Raw genomic sequence first — 14,531 nt, 5'->3', positions numbered from 1 at the left:
CTGCCACAGGAAACAGTTGAGGGCAGTTCATTGGCTATATTTAAGAGGGAGTTAGATATGGCCCTTGTGGCTACGGGGGTTAGGGGGTATGGAGGGAAGGCTGGGGCAGGGTTCTGAGTTGGATGATCAGCCATGATCATAATAAATGGCGGTGCAGGCTCGAAGGGCCGAATGGCCTACTCCTGCACCTATTTTCTATGTTTCTATGTTTTTTTCCAGCTCCCTTTGTAATCTCAATCCCACATCTTGGCTACTATTTGGAGGCCTATGTGTGATTCCCATTATGTTTGTTTTTACCCTTGTAGTTTCTTAACTCCAAACATGAAGATTCAACACTCTCTGACCCTTTGTCTCCTCTTTCTAAAGATGTAATTCTATTTCTTACTAACAGAGCCACACCACTGCCTATGCCTTCCTGCCTGTCTTTTGATGTTAAGCTCCCAACTGTAGCCTCCTTTCAGCCTCAACTCAGTGATGTCCACAATGTCATACCGACCAATCTCTAATTGCGCCACGAGTTCCTCCACCTTATTTCAAATGCTATGCATACTTAAATACAGCACCTTCAGTTCTGCATTCTTCGCTCTTATGAATTTTGCCTCTGTGGTACAGTTTAACTCTTGGCTTTGTCTGTATTTGTACTTGGGTTGTCCTTCTTTACATTCATGTTACACCCATCACCTACTTGTAAACCTGCTGGCTCATCCTCAGCTCTATCATCCTGGTTTTATCCCCCTACATATTAGTTTAAACCACTCCTAGCAGCTCTAGTAAATCTGCCTGCAAGAATATTGGTTTCCCCTTGGATTCAAGTGCAACCTGTCCCTTCTGTTCCCTGTCCCACCTGCCCCAGAAGAGGTCCCAGTTATCAAGGAAGCTAAATCCCTGCCCCCTGCTCCAATTCTTCAGCCACACATTTATGTGCCACCTCATTCTATTCCTCTCCTTACTGTCACATGGCACAGGCAGCAATCCCGAGATTACTACTCTTGAGGTCCTGTTTCTCAGCTTCCTTCCTAACTCCCTATATTCTTTTTTCAGGACCTCCTCCCTTTTTCTTCCTATGTCATTGTACCACCACTCCTGGCTGCTCACCCTCCCTTTTCAGGATATTGTGGAGGCATCCAGAAACATCTCAGATCCTGGCATCTGTGTTTCCTTTTTACATCCACAGAATTGCCTATATGTTGCCCTGACTATAGCTCCATTTCCCTAACATGGTCTTTAAGGAGCTGCATCTTGATAACCTGGTGCAGATGTGGCCTTCGGGGAGGCTAGGAGTCTCCTGGAACTCCCACATCTGACACCCAGAAGAGAACACTAATTCTGTAGACATACCCCTTATTCTCTCAAGAGATGAATAAGACTCCATGACTCTGTCACCTGCTCTGTGAACGTAGCCTATGCTAAAAGCAATTGTATTGTCTGGCCTTCAATTTACATTGCTTGACAGTCATGGCAGCTGTGATCCATTTTGTGGCAAAAATTTACAGGAAATACATTTGGATCTAAAGTTAGAAGGTCCTTGGTTCAAGACTGATATGTCAACATGGCATAGGTAGAATCAAAATAGTGTAGGTGAACCCACTTGTAAAGGAATTTATTCAGAGGTTTAGTTGTTTCTCTGGTATACTGGCTGGCTTGTTCATTCAACAAGCATTGCCATGATAATTTTAATTTGCTTTGTATTAATTACTAACTGCAATTGCTTAATAACAAAATGACAAATTGATCCAAAGCCCTTGGTAACATCCTGTGAATGCAAAAGCATCATTAGAATGGAAGTTTGTTATTTAAATGTTCCTCATTCTCATTACTTTCATTTTCCCAATTAGCCAAAATCTCATATGGAGGTACACTATGTTTGTATTTTTAATCTAGGAGAAAGAAGCATTTTTTGCAAAGGCAATGAAAGATATCAAAAACATCAAGTAGGACTCAGTATGTGCAGATATACAAATCACTGTAAGAGGAAACATAATGCTGGGGAAAACTTGTGGGTTTGGGGAATGGGTATGCAAGCATCTGTTTTACCAGCATCAATGTTTACCACACACTTTCAACTCTAGTCCCTGGGAAATGTCTGAAAAATATATTATCCTAAATACTAGTTTTGCTGTGGTAAATTTCTAGTAGATCATTCAGTTGTTGTAGCAAATCTTGAAATCCATTCCATAAGAAGACTTCTAAGTTACATTGGCATCCCTGAATGCAGTGCATCTATCTATGTCCTGCTCGAAATACCTTTGCATGTTGTGAAAAGAATTAAACAACTGTTTTTCTTTTTTCATAGTTCTGGTGGGCAGACCCCTCGCAGAGATCTGGAGAAGGTGTTAACAGGAGAGGAAAAGTAAGTGATGTACAGATTGAAGGAGGTTGAAAATTGGACAGAAGCAAATGTTGCAGCTGATATAATTATGCAGGAAGCTAGAATTTACAGCTATCACATACCCATCATTCCCTATACTGGTGGTGCTTTTTAAATAACCAAAATTAGGAGAATGGGTGGAGATTAAAAATATTTTTAAAAATTCAAAATAACTCTGATCTTTACAAATCCTCAACTTAACCTTTCATTTGCATCTTTCAAATTTAGAGCACTTCGACCTGGTGATCCCGGATTCTGTGCAAGAGCCAGAGTGCCGTTACCGTCAAACAGGGATTATGTTGTTAGACCAAAGTGGAATGTAGAAATCGAGGCAAGCAGGGTGGGTAAAGAAGATTGAGTTGGTGATATGACTGTCATTTTTTTAAGAAAGTAGATTTCCAAAGAAAATCTTCCATCAGTGATAGTGTTAATGTACTACGGATTTGGATTCTATTTTTTAATGTCTGATCTGAACCACATGAGTAGGCAGGTTCTCTTTTGCACTTGATATGGTTGAAGGTGAGGGGAGTAATTGTGGTTTGATACTTGCTGGAACCTGAATTCGGGTCAAGAAGGGCTCAGTAGGAAAAGGTAATCAACTTTTAGTTGCATACTTGCCTGCTGGGATTGGACACAGAATCGGATTCTTTCTTTCAGAGACCATCATGGAATATTATTTGCTTTGGTAGTAATGTGACTCAGTGTGTAATTGTAAATGTCAGTGAAAGGTACAGGGAGTTCTGGTGATATGTTACGTGTACCTTTGAGTCTTGCTGTTTTATAATTATTATCTGACGATGCCAAACCTATCTCTGGGAACTTGAATAGTTTTACATCGAAACTGCCAATGTGTCTATGATGTTATTTACTTGAAGCGGGCCATTTCACAAGCTCTAGATAGTCTGGTCTGTGACTGTGCCCCTGGGAACTTGAGTCTCCAAGGGTTTCATAATATACCTGCCAAATGGAAGCCCAGTTCCGCTAGGATTCTTGAGCCACAGTGGGAGGCCACTGACAGAGCTCTGGCCTATCCTGCCTTGCTTTGTGATCCCCAAATGGGATGAAGGGAAATTACATTTTTAAAATATTATATGTCTGTTTCATTAGTCCAGAATAGAAGACAATAAGTCAATTTGGGCAATTAAATGAAAATAGAAGCTGATCCAAATAGTTTTAAAATTCTCTCCTGCTCTCCAATAACTTGACTGAAGTCCTGGTGATGTTTCTCTTTTTTTTTTGTATTGGGTTGGGTACAAGGCCACTGTCCACTCCAAATACACAAGGCCAAGAGTCAGCAATGCATCATCAGGTTCCCATCTCAGTTAACTATGAAAGCAAGGAGGTTGCATGATCATAATGTGCAAGAGCTGATCATTTGGCTTCCCCAGCATGTTGATAATTTAGTGTGTGCTGAATTTGGTTGATCTTTCTTCAGTGTCATAGGTTGCAATCGCATTGTGAGCCAAGTCAGGTCAGACAATCTGGCTTCTAATCTTGGCACAGTTTGATTCTGTGTACTTGAAAGGGCTTTGTTCAAGACTGTGGGATCTAGTATGTCTATCTTCATTTAAAGCAAAAAGGAACATCTTGGAATTGGATCCTTGCTTACTGGAATTCAAAAGAATGAGGAGAGGACCTCATTGAAACCTGTCAAATGTTGAAAGACCTCAACAGAGTGGATGTGGGGAGGATTGGGGGGGGGGGGTCAAAGACCAGAGGACATAGCCTCAGAATAGAGGGATGTCCATTTAGAACAGACATGTGTTGTGAAATTCTTATTCTAATTCTACATGGTTGGGTGGAATGAGTGAAGGAGGAATGTCTTTGTCATTTCCTGCCTTGTGGATTATTAAATGATATTGGAGCATATGCAGGCTGTACACACCATTGCATCCTGAAGGTATATTTATTAGGTGAGTTGTTTACTCTTATTCATAAATCTATTTTTATGCACTGCTTGATTGTTAAAATAATGAAAATCACCAGTCAGAATGCTATCATTTTCAACATTTTAATCAAAATATTAGGTTATTCTAAGAACACAGTGAAGCCTTGTTCTAAGATATTTCCTTTGGTTCAGGATCAAATATTAAAAAATTTTAATGAAGACTCTCAATTGCAATTCTGCAAACTTTTCAGGTTTAAAGTTAAAAGGAGAAAATTTGATGGTTCATCAGTATATGCAGGGAAATACTGTACTTGTGCAAAGTGAACTGATGTGTGTCAATTTTCTGCCTCGTCCCTCAGGGAGCAGTAAAGAAAACATTGAATCGTCTTGACAAGCAAATGCGCCGATTTCAAGATATCAAGAAAATGACCAAGTCATCTCGGGCAGTAAAAATCAGCATTGAAGGCAATCGTATGCCTCTGTAATGCATACTTATTAGTGACTTGGAGCTGGGTAACATTGTGCAACAGCTTACAAACACAATTGTGCGCTCCTAACATCCAGCCCAGTGGAATCAACATACCTCCTCTGCTCTCTTCTGTTTTCAAGCATTCTTTTCAAGAGATTTTTTTAGTCATGAAATGGTGGACTAAAGTTATGTCATATCTGAGCTCCAGATATCCAGTCAATGTTTCTGACGACAGCATGTTTGATGAACCCAGTCTGCAGATTGAATGGATGAGTTTACATCACTGAAGACTGCACATATAGAGGTTGAACAAACTCCTTTTACAAATCTACATCGAGGAGAGGAGGAACACAGCTGTCTGGCATTAAGCCAAGTTGTCCAATTAAGTTGAAAACAGGGGTAAAAAGGACTTAATTAAATATAGACATGCGCTGTGTTTGAATATATGGCTTGAATCGTGCTGTCTCTGCAAGATCAGTACAATCTCACATCATTCTGGTCTTTTAAATCTTTCAGTAAGCTCTCATTAACTGGGTAGGTCTGTAAGTGGATAGCGATGTTAAAGGTTGGGCTGATTGTCTTGTTCAAACATAGATTGTGATGAAATATGTAATTGTAGACACAAGTTGTATTTTTTAAACAAATAAACCCCTCTTTGTAAAGGTTTTCGCTTCTCAGTAGTTGGTGGCTATTTACAGATATTGGTCCTCTTGTAACCTTGCTCGTTTGGTAATTGGAAATTACCTAATCAGAAAGTTAAATTAAGAGAATCATCTCATGTAATTCCATTATTTTTGGGGGGGGGAGAGGGAGGTGGAGCTGAGAACAACGGTTACTGTTAACTAATTTTCATTATTTCCTAGCATTACTCAAAGAATGCTTTCTTTTTGGGTAAGGAATAATTATGAGACATTCTACAAAAGAAAGATTATTCTTAATTTTAAAATAAAAATCAAATTAGAAGAAAAATTGGAAATCACTATTGGGGAAGTGGGTAAGAGACAGTGTAAGGTTTCAAACTTCAGGTAGAAACAACTTTAGTGGGAACAAATGACACTGAATCAGAGTCAGGTAATTCATAATTGAGTCAAAGGACTAATTCAAACTCTTAAGGGTAGACCGTTAGTGTAATTTGCAGCAAGTGTCTTGGCTTAGGTTTATTCAAAGAGATGTAAGCTTCTATATGTATTTTCACAAAAATAATGACAGTAACCAGCTTATTTTTAAACCCTGCTAATAATGTTGTTACATGGGGAAAGCCCATTTGCTAGATGGCCTGGGTGAAGGAAGTTACTGCCGTTCCATGCCTCGAGGTCCCAGCTTAGAGTGAAAGGAGTAGCTACAGCACTTGGAAATTTGTGCTTCGTGTCTAACTTTGAACTGTGTCTGAGCAAAATCACGGTGTACTTGCTTTCTGGATGTAGATCTGTTAACAGTAGGTTGGGGATGATCAACTGATCAGAAAATGAGACAGTTCACTAATGTTTGAATAGAGGTAAAGTTTAAATGACTTTTGGGGAAAAAAGCTTTTCCAAAATATATACAACTGAAAAGTTACTGGACTTCAGGCAGTGTGTGTAGTTTTGCATATTTTGTCTGACTTGTATGTAATGGATTAAAAGATACCAGCTGTCCAATATGGGGAAATTCAGTTGTCAGCATTTGCAAAGGAGTTTATTTATTGAACATCCAAAACTGTAAGATAATTAGATAGTGGCAAATTGTGTACTGCACATGGGCTTCAAATCCATGTTTGAATCTGGTTCTAACCCACAGCATCACTGAAGACTATCTAACTCAGAGAAGTTTGTGATCAACTAATCTATATAACTTGTTTTTTTTTTAAAAAGACATTAAAACGTGATCATTTCTGTTAGTTTCATGCAGTCAAATGGTAGCATTTTTGTTCTTATATTTGTCATTAGATAGCACCCAATGAGCATTCTGTAGCAATGGAGCAATCAGTAATTTCTAGGCTACAATATGACCAGCTGAAACATCTTAAGCAAAACTGCTAGTTTAGTTTCAAACTGGTTCTACATAATCTTTTCAGTTTGCAAATTTATTAGCTATTTGTTTAGAAACACACCCAGTGTCATAATGATCATTCACAATCAGAGCTTATCCTTTCTATGATGCCATTATGGTGGTTGTAAGTCAGTAGCTGTGTTGTAATAAATTATCATGTATCCATGATAAGTAACCTGGCACCCTAGTATATAATCCATACTTTCCTTCTCTGGCACAACCTTCACCCCAACTAACCACACCAGTCAGATACCAGGTGTTTCGATACAAAACTGCGTACGGTCCCCCACTATCCCCTCTGCAGGAATCCATGTACTCATCTGTGTATCCAGCACAGAACATATTATCTGTAACTTCTGAGTTGGTTGATTTTATGCAAGTGGCCTGTTCAACGTAAGGAAGCTCCACTCTGAGCAAGAATCGGGATAGTCTTCCTCTTTCTTTGGTTATGCCCCAACCACTTACCATTCCCGCTTTCCCATTTAGCAGTAGCAGCTTGCCCAGGTTCTGATTGGGCAGGCAAATTGGAGAAACAGCAAAAGTAAAATTCACAGACTGATTCAAATACAACAGGGCAATATCATTGTCATATGTTACTGGATCATACTGAGGGTGTGTCAGAATCTTCTTCACCAAAACATTCTGTTCCCAGGTCCCTGTTCGGAGCTTATCAAATTCACCTGCAGGGATTAACAACAAAATGTAAGAACCAGTCATTTAACTTCTACAGTTTTTATAATCTGAAATGTACTGAATGGGTATTGGAAACAATTTAAATACACATCCTAAACAAGAGAAAATCTGCAGATGCTGGAAATCCAGGCAACAAACACAAAATGCCGGAGGAACTCAGTAGGCCAGGCAACATCCTGATCTTCTCTGAAATGTACTACGAAAAAGGAGTGAATTAATAGAACTAGTAGATCACTCCCTCAGAAAACTAGAACGTACACTATTGTCAAGGTGGTCTCGTGCTATAATAGATTCTGTCCAAACCTAAAGCAAAAGCTTTAGAGCAGTGAAATCAACTGCTGAAAATCCATTTGAATAAAAAAGACTGCAAATACAGAAAATCTGAAATAAAAGCAGAAAATGCTGAAATACTCGACAGGATGAAAGCTGACAGATAAAGGGAAGAGAAGAGTAACTAAAGAGCTGAGGCAGGATGAGCAGAAGTTGCCTGAGTGAGATCGTAGAGTCTGAAATACTAAGGCGAAGGAGAAAGAGACACAATTAAGAGGGAAATTAATATAGCTGAAGTCAAGAAAATGAGCAAGGGGAAAGATGAAATGAGGGAGAAACACTATAAAAACTGTTCAATGTCTACTTTGAATATTTTGGAAGAAGTGGATACTCGTAGCACAGTACAACTTGTATACACACATCAAAGTTGCTGGTGAACACAGCAGGCCAGGCAGCATCTGTAGGAAGAGGTATACATTGTGTTCCTAATAAGCCATAGCTTAGAAATTGGATCAATTTGCAAACATTTCTTCGTGTGGAAATCGCACTTGAAGGTAATGCTACTCAGCTGAGATCATGCGCGTGATGATTTCCCAGTGTAATCATGCCCACAGGGAATAGGTCTTGGCACTTTCATATTTTACCTGTGTACAGCTAATGCTTACAGGGAGTCAGATGCACAAATAGTGATACCCATAGCAGCGTAAAGCTATTACAGCCCCAGTGGTTTGGAGTCAGTTCCGTGCTGTCAGTAAGGAGTTTGTAGTTCTCCCTATGACATTAACTCTTTCCTCCAGGTACTCCGGTTTTTCCCACATTTCCCCCCCCCCAACAAAAATGGACGAGTTAATAGGTCACATGGGTGTAAATGGGTTTTTGCTCATAGGGTTGGAAGGGCCTATTATCAGGGCCTGTTACATTGTTTCAGAGCGATAGGAAGGGAGGCAGAGAGGATAGCATGGCTTTGCTGGTGAAGAATGTCATCAGATCAGTAGAAAGATGTGACATAAGGATTCAACATCTTCCGATCTTGTGGGTTGAGTTAAGAAACTATAAGGGTAAAAGGCCGCTGATGGCCGTTATATACAAGCCTCCTTGCAGTAGCTGGGATGTGGACCACAGATTACAACAGGAAATAGAAAAAGTGTGTCAAAAGGCCAATGTTACGATAGTCAAGGGAGATTGCAACATGCAAGTTAATTGAGAAAAAAAGGTTGGAAATGGATCTCAAGAGAGTGAGTTTGTTGAAAGCCTACAAGTTGGCTTTTTAGATCAGTTTGTCGTTGAGTCTTTAGGGGATCAGCTATACTGTAATGAACCACAGGGTATTAGGGAGCTTAAAGTAAAAGAACCTTAGGGGCAGTGATCACTATGATTGAATTCAACTTGAAATTTGACAGGGAGAAAATAAAACCTGATGTATTAGTATTTCAGTGGAGTAAGGGAAATTACAGTGGTATGAGAGGGGAGTTGGCCAAAGTCAGTTCGAAGGAGATCACAGTAGAATAGCAGTGGTGTGACTTGATGGGAAAAATGAAGGTGCAGGATAAATGTATTCTAAAACTGAAGAAATACTCAAATGGCAAAATAGTACAACTGGCTGAAAAGGGAAGTCAAAGTTTAATGTAAAAGCAGGAGAGGACATAGAACAAAGCAAAAAATAGTGGGACAGAGGATTGGGAAGCTTTTAAAACCCTACAGAGAGCAACTAAAAGAATCATTGGGAGAGAAAAGATGAAATATAAAAGCAAGCTTGTAAACAATATCAAAGTGGATAGTAAAAGCTTTATCAAGTATGTTTAAAAAAAATAAGGGGCAGGAGTGGATATATGACTGCTAGAAAATGAGGCCGGAGAAATAATGGGGGCAAGGAGATGGCAGATGAACTAAGTGAGTATGTTGCATCAGTCTTCACTGTGGGAGACACTCGCAGTGAGCCAAACGTTGAAAGGTGGAAGGGAAGAGAAGTGAGTGTAGTTGCTATTACAAGGGAGAAGATGCTCAAAAAGCTGTAAGACCTAAGGGTACATCAATCACCCGGACCAGATGAACTGCACCCTAGGATTCTGAAAGGAGTAGCAGTAGAGATTGTGGAGGCGTTAGTAATGATCTTTCAAAAATCATTGGACTCTGGCATGGTGCCAGAGGACTGTGAAATTGCAAATGTCACACTAAGAAAGCAAGGAGGCAGCTGAAAGGAAATTATAGACCAGTTAGCCTGACCTCAGAAGATGTTGGAGTCAGTTGTTAAAGATGATTAAAGAAGAAATTACACGTAGGATAGATGCAGTGGATGTTGTATATATGGACTTTCAGAAGGCATTTGACAAGGTGCCACACATAAGGCCCATGGCATTACAGGGAAGTTACTGGCATGGTTAGAGCATTGGCTGATTGGTACAAAACAGTGAGTGGGAATAAAAGGATCCTTGTCTGATTAGTGACTAGTGGTGTTCTGCTATTGGTGATATCTCATCTTGAGTATTGTGAACAGTTTTGGGCTCCTCATTAAGAGAAGACGTGCTGGCATTGGAGAGGATTCAGAGGAGGTTCACAAGGATTATTCTGGGAATGAAAGATTTATACAAGGAACGTTTGAGAGCTCTGGGTTGGTACTCACTGGAATTTAGAAGGATGAGGGGGTATTTCATTGAAATCCTTTCAAATGTTGAAAGGCCTAGACAGGGTAGATATGGAAAGGATGTTTCCCATGGTGGAAGAATCCAGGACAAGAGGGCATAGCCTCAGGATAGAGGGGTGTCTACTTAAAACAGATGCTGAGAAATTTCTTTAGCCAGAGCATGGTGAATTTGTGGAATTTATTACCTCAGGCAGCTGTGGAGGCCAGTTCATTGGGTGTATTTAAGGCAGGGCTTGATAAGTTCTTGATTGGACACAGCATCAAAGGTTACGGAGAGAAGGCTGGGAAGTAGGGCTGAGGAGGGGAAAAAGGGATCAGCCATGATTGAATGGCGGAGCAGACTCGATCGGCCAAATGACCCAATTCTGCTCCTCTACCTTGTGGTCTTATGCTGATTCTCTAATTTAAAAAAAAAACTGTCAGGATTACGTTTCTTCTATTGCCAGCATAGATGGGAGATTTGAGGGCAACCTTCAGCCTCTGGTCACTCACAGACAAAGCTAGAAGCGTATCATAGGATTAACAATTGTCAGCAAAATATGACAGTTCTGTTCACAGCACATCAGCCTTTAACAGTCATGGTACTGAAAATCAGTGATATCTTCACTGTTCACATCAGAGCTGTAAGCAGCATTCTCTCTCCCCAACCTCCCATCAACACACCCTTCACTCTGCATTTTATTCATTTTTGACTCCTGCAGCAGCGTTTTATGCAGCTTTCCAGTGAACACACTACCTCGAGATTCAGCAGTTGTCAATGAGAACATCACAAAGCTCATGGTTCTGTGTTCAAACCTCCTTAGTGCTATTTCAAATGCATTTTCAGTTTCATAGATTTTCATGGAGGAGCCAACAGGATGCAGTGCTTTATATACAGCTCTCCACTTAACACACCAAACAACGAGTGCAGTTTCTAGGTGCTTTTGTTGATGTGTTCTTAAATTCACCTTTTACTCAATGTCACTTGAAGCAATTAAATCATAAAATTAACATGGAATAAGTAGGTTAATTTTTTTTGTTCTATTGGTGATGCAAGGCTGTTCGAGCGAAATTTTAAAACCACCAAAAGTTAATTTCAATAAAGAGGAAAGCCACTTACATATCAGTGTGACTAACAAACCAGATTAATGGTCAATGCTGATTTTTGTTTTTGTTGTTGATGTTGAGATCTTTTTCTAAAAATACATTTACTGCATCTTACCTACTGTAACTGAGTGTGGACGTACTAAATCAAAGCAATGAGCAGCTGTCACAACCCAACGATTGTTAATCAATGTTCCGCCACAGAATCCGTAACCATTCTTGGCATGTATCAATACCTAAGAACAGCAAGAGCAAATACATGAGTTGTGTGTAGTTCTAAAAGATTTTATTCTGTTTGGAGCTTTGCATTACAGCCACAAAGGTTAAAACTGATTTGCCTAATTTTAGGTTATGCTGTGTCACTAATTAATGATTTCTTTTGCATAGTGAGATAGCAATGTGATGTCTGAAATTAAAGGTAATTACAAAAATAAATTCAGTGGCCACTTTACCAGCTTTCCCTGTACACCTGCTCATTAATGCAAATATCTAATCAGCCAAGCATGTGGCATCTCATTGCATAAAAGCATGCCGACATGGTCAAAAGATTCAGACGTTATTCCGGCCAAACATAAGAAATGTGATCTAAGTGACTTTAACTGCAGAATGATTGTTGTTGCCAAATGGGGTAGTTTGAGTATCTCAGAAAAGGCTGACGACCTGTGATTTTCACATCTAGCAGTCTCTAGGGTTTACAGAGAACGGTGCAAAGAACGAAACCCTTTCAGTGGGTGAAAATGCCTGTTAACGAGAGAACTCAGAGGAGAGTGGCCAGACTAGTTCCAGCTCATAGGAACGTGGCAGTAATGCAAATAACCATGTTACAACAGTGCTGTGCAGAACAGCATCTCCAAACGCACAACATGTTGTACGTTGAATTGGATGGGCAACAGCAGCAGAAGACCATGAACATACCTGAATGGCCACTTTATTAAGTACAGGAGATATCTCCGAGAGACTGAGAGGCTGGTAGAGTGTAAGATACTCAGGGAACTCTATAAAATGTGTGATACTGAGGATTACTTGACCTACAATCAAATTGATTCCATGAAATTATATTCACAGTACAATGTTGAACAGGTCTCATTGGGGAACTTTCATCCAGAATAGATCACCTTCTGTACTACTTCCATGGCCTTAGTTTAAAAAACAACAGCCTGGAGAATGTGATTGCATGACACCCTTTCTTCACTGATGGGTCCTATCCCCTTCATGGAGGATCATTCTCAATGCTTTCAGGACATCTCTGCTTGAAGTTGGGAGCGGGGGTGCAGTTTGGGGGTTACTTTGTAGAAGGTGTCAGTCCAGTGATTGGAATTCATCAAGTTCTAATTTAGAACATAGAACAGTATAGCACTGGAACCCACAGTGTTGTGCTGAACCAGCTGCTAAGTATATCAAAAACACCCAAACACTAATCTCTCCTATCTAAATCATACCCATATCTCTCCAACTTCCTGACATCCATGTGCCTATCCGAACATCTTTTAAAAGCCTCTGATGTGTTTGCCTCTAATACCATACCAGGCAGTGCTTTCTGACCAAAAAAAATTTGCCCCTCACATCCCCCTTGAACCTACTAATTTCACGCCCCCCCCCCCCACCTTCAGTGCATGGCCTCTGGTATTAGACATTTTAACCCTGGGAAACAGGTATTCTCTGTCTACTCTATGATGCACTCTAAACCAGGCAGTATCCTGGTAAAACTCTTCTGCACTCTCTCCAAAGCCTCAATATCCTTCCTATAGTAGGGTGACCAGAACGGTATGAAATACTCCAAATGTGGCCTTACCAGAGTTTTATAAATTTGCAACATAACCTCTTGACTTTTGAACTCAATGCCTCGACTAATAAAAGCAAGCATTCCGTAAGCCTTCTTACCACCTTATCGACCTGTGTAGCCACTTTCAACGAGCTATGGACTTGGACCCCAAGATCTCTCTGCTCAGCAACATTGTTAAGGATCTTGCCCTTAACAGTCTATTGTCTCCTTGCAAGGGGCAACACCATCTGCCAAGAAATTTGAATTTCTTAATTTTGCACTCTCACCTCCTGTTCCTCATTGTACTGTGCAGATCTCATCCCAGTGATCCCACTCTGGATATTCCAGCAGTCCCTATTTCCAGACACCACCACTGGGCTGTGTGTGCACAATTGTGCAGCAGCAGGCCCTGGGAAGAGGTGGTTAGTGGTACTCTTTGATTGCCAATTTTACAAAAATACTATTTTATGTTTCATAAAATAGCAAAACACAACCAGACTTCACATATTCCAATTGTATCTCCACAAAATTAAACATGTTTCTACGGCTTGATGAGTTACAAACCAAATGCACAGCTTTATATGCCTCACCTGCCAAGGACAATGTCCCTGTCTGCAAAGGTGTCCACCAATAATTCGTACCCGAGCCTCTGATTCAGAGTAATTTAACTTCGTTAAGTGTTCATAGTCCGTATCTGTATCGTTGAGGGAATATTCTTCCTCAATGTGTGTGCGAGTTCGTGATCCATATAGAGGTATTCTCCCACATGGGTAGTCCACTGGAAAGTAACAACAATAGAATATGAAGGTTCCACTAATGACAATGATGATGATGATGACATCGACTCAAGCCTCAGAGGCCGGTGTCGGGCATTTTCATCCCTTACAAGGTGCGGATCGGAAGGCTGTGTGGGGCGACACTCCTCGCACAGACATTTCGCAGTATTTTTCTTTATTTTACGAGGTCCAGTTGCGAGCTCAACACTCAACCCGGCACGGATGGAAAGCGTACTCGGGAGCGTCCCGACTGGATTCGAACCCAGGAAGCTCCATTCCGGAGTCTGGTGCTGATGTCACTGTGCCACCAGCTGAATCCACTAATAAACTGTTAAGTATTATCTAAGAGGTTAATCAAAATAAATTAGCAGAGATTGATTCATATAAAATCATAATAAACTGCAATTGGCTGAAGATTAAGATATTCTCACAGCTAACTACAGGGAAGCGACTCTGCAGCAGCAAGTATTTGAGTAAAAACTGGCATAGAGTAGGTAATGAGTTCCTGAACTTACTTACCAGAAGTTCAGCAACTATCATATTCCATGAAGCA

The 14,531-nt window shown here is 40.3% G+C and overlaps 2 protein-coding genes across 3 annotated transcripts in view; one reads left to right on the top strand and one right to left on the bottom strand.

Annotated features, from left to right (window-relative positions):
• The window catches only part of LOC140196437 (uncharacterized), a 59,406-nt gene extending 54,015 nt beyond the window's left edge, over window positions 1–5,391 (top strand). For both annotated transcript variants that reach the window (XM_072255664.1, XM_072255663.1), the window contains 3 exons: window positions 2,294–2,350; window positions 2,597–2,708; window positions 4,616–5,391. In XM_072255664.1, coding sequence (XP_072111765.1) covers window positions 2,294–2,350; window positions 2,597–2,708; window positions 4,616–4,741 — 295 coding nt within the window. In that variant the 3' untranslated portion in view covers window positions 4,742–5,391. The remainder of the gene's footprint in view (window positions 1–2,293; window positions 2,351–2,596; window positions 2,709–4,615) is intronic.
• Window positions 4,370–14,531, bottom strand: part of LOC140196438 (coagulation factor IX) — a 49,381-nt gene continuing 39,219 nt past the window's right edge. Inside the window, exons 7-9 of the mRNA XM_072255665.1 lie at window positions 13,793–13,980; window positions 11,559–11,676; window positions 4,370–7,433 (exon numbers count right to left, since the gene is read on the bottom strand). Coding sequence (XP_072111766.1) covers window positions 6,883–7,433; window positions 11,559–11,676; window positions 13,793–13,980 — 857 coding nt within the window. The 3' untranslated portion in view covers window positions 4,370–6,882. The remainder of the gene's footprint in view (window positions 7,434–11,558; window positions 11,677–13,792; window positions 13,981–14,531) is intronic.

This window comes from Mobula birostris, chromosome 4 (genome assembly GCF_030028105.1).
Source record: "Mobula birostris isolate sMobBir1 chromosome 4, sMobBir1.hap1, whole genome shotgun sequence".
Taxonomy (NCBI): domain Eukaryota; kingdom Metazoa; phylum Chordata; class Chondrichthyes; order Myliobatiformes; family Myliobatidae; genus Mobula; species Mobula birostris.
This window is presented reverse-complemented; position numbering and strand designations above follow the sequence as displayed.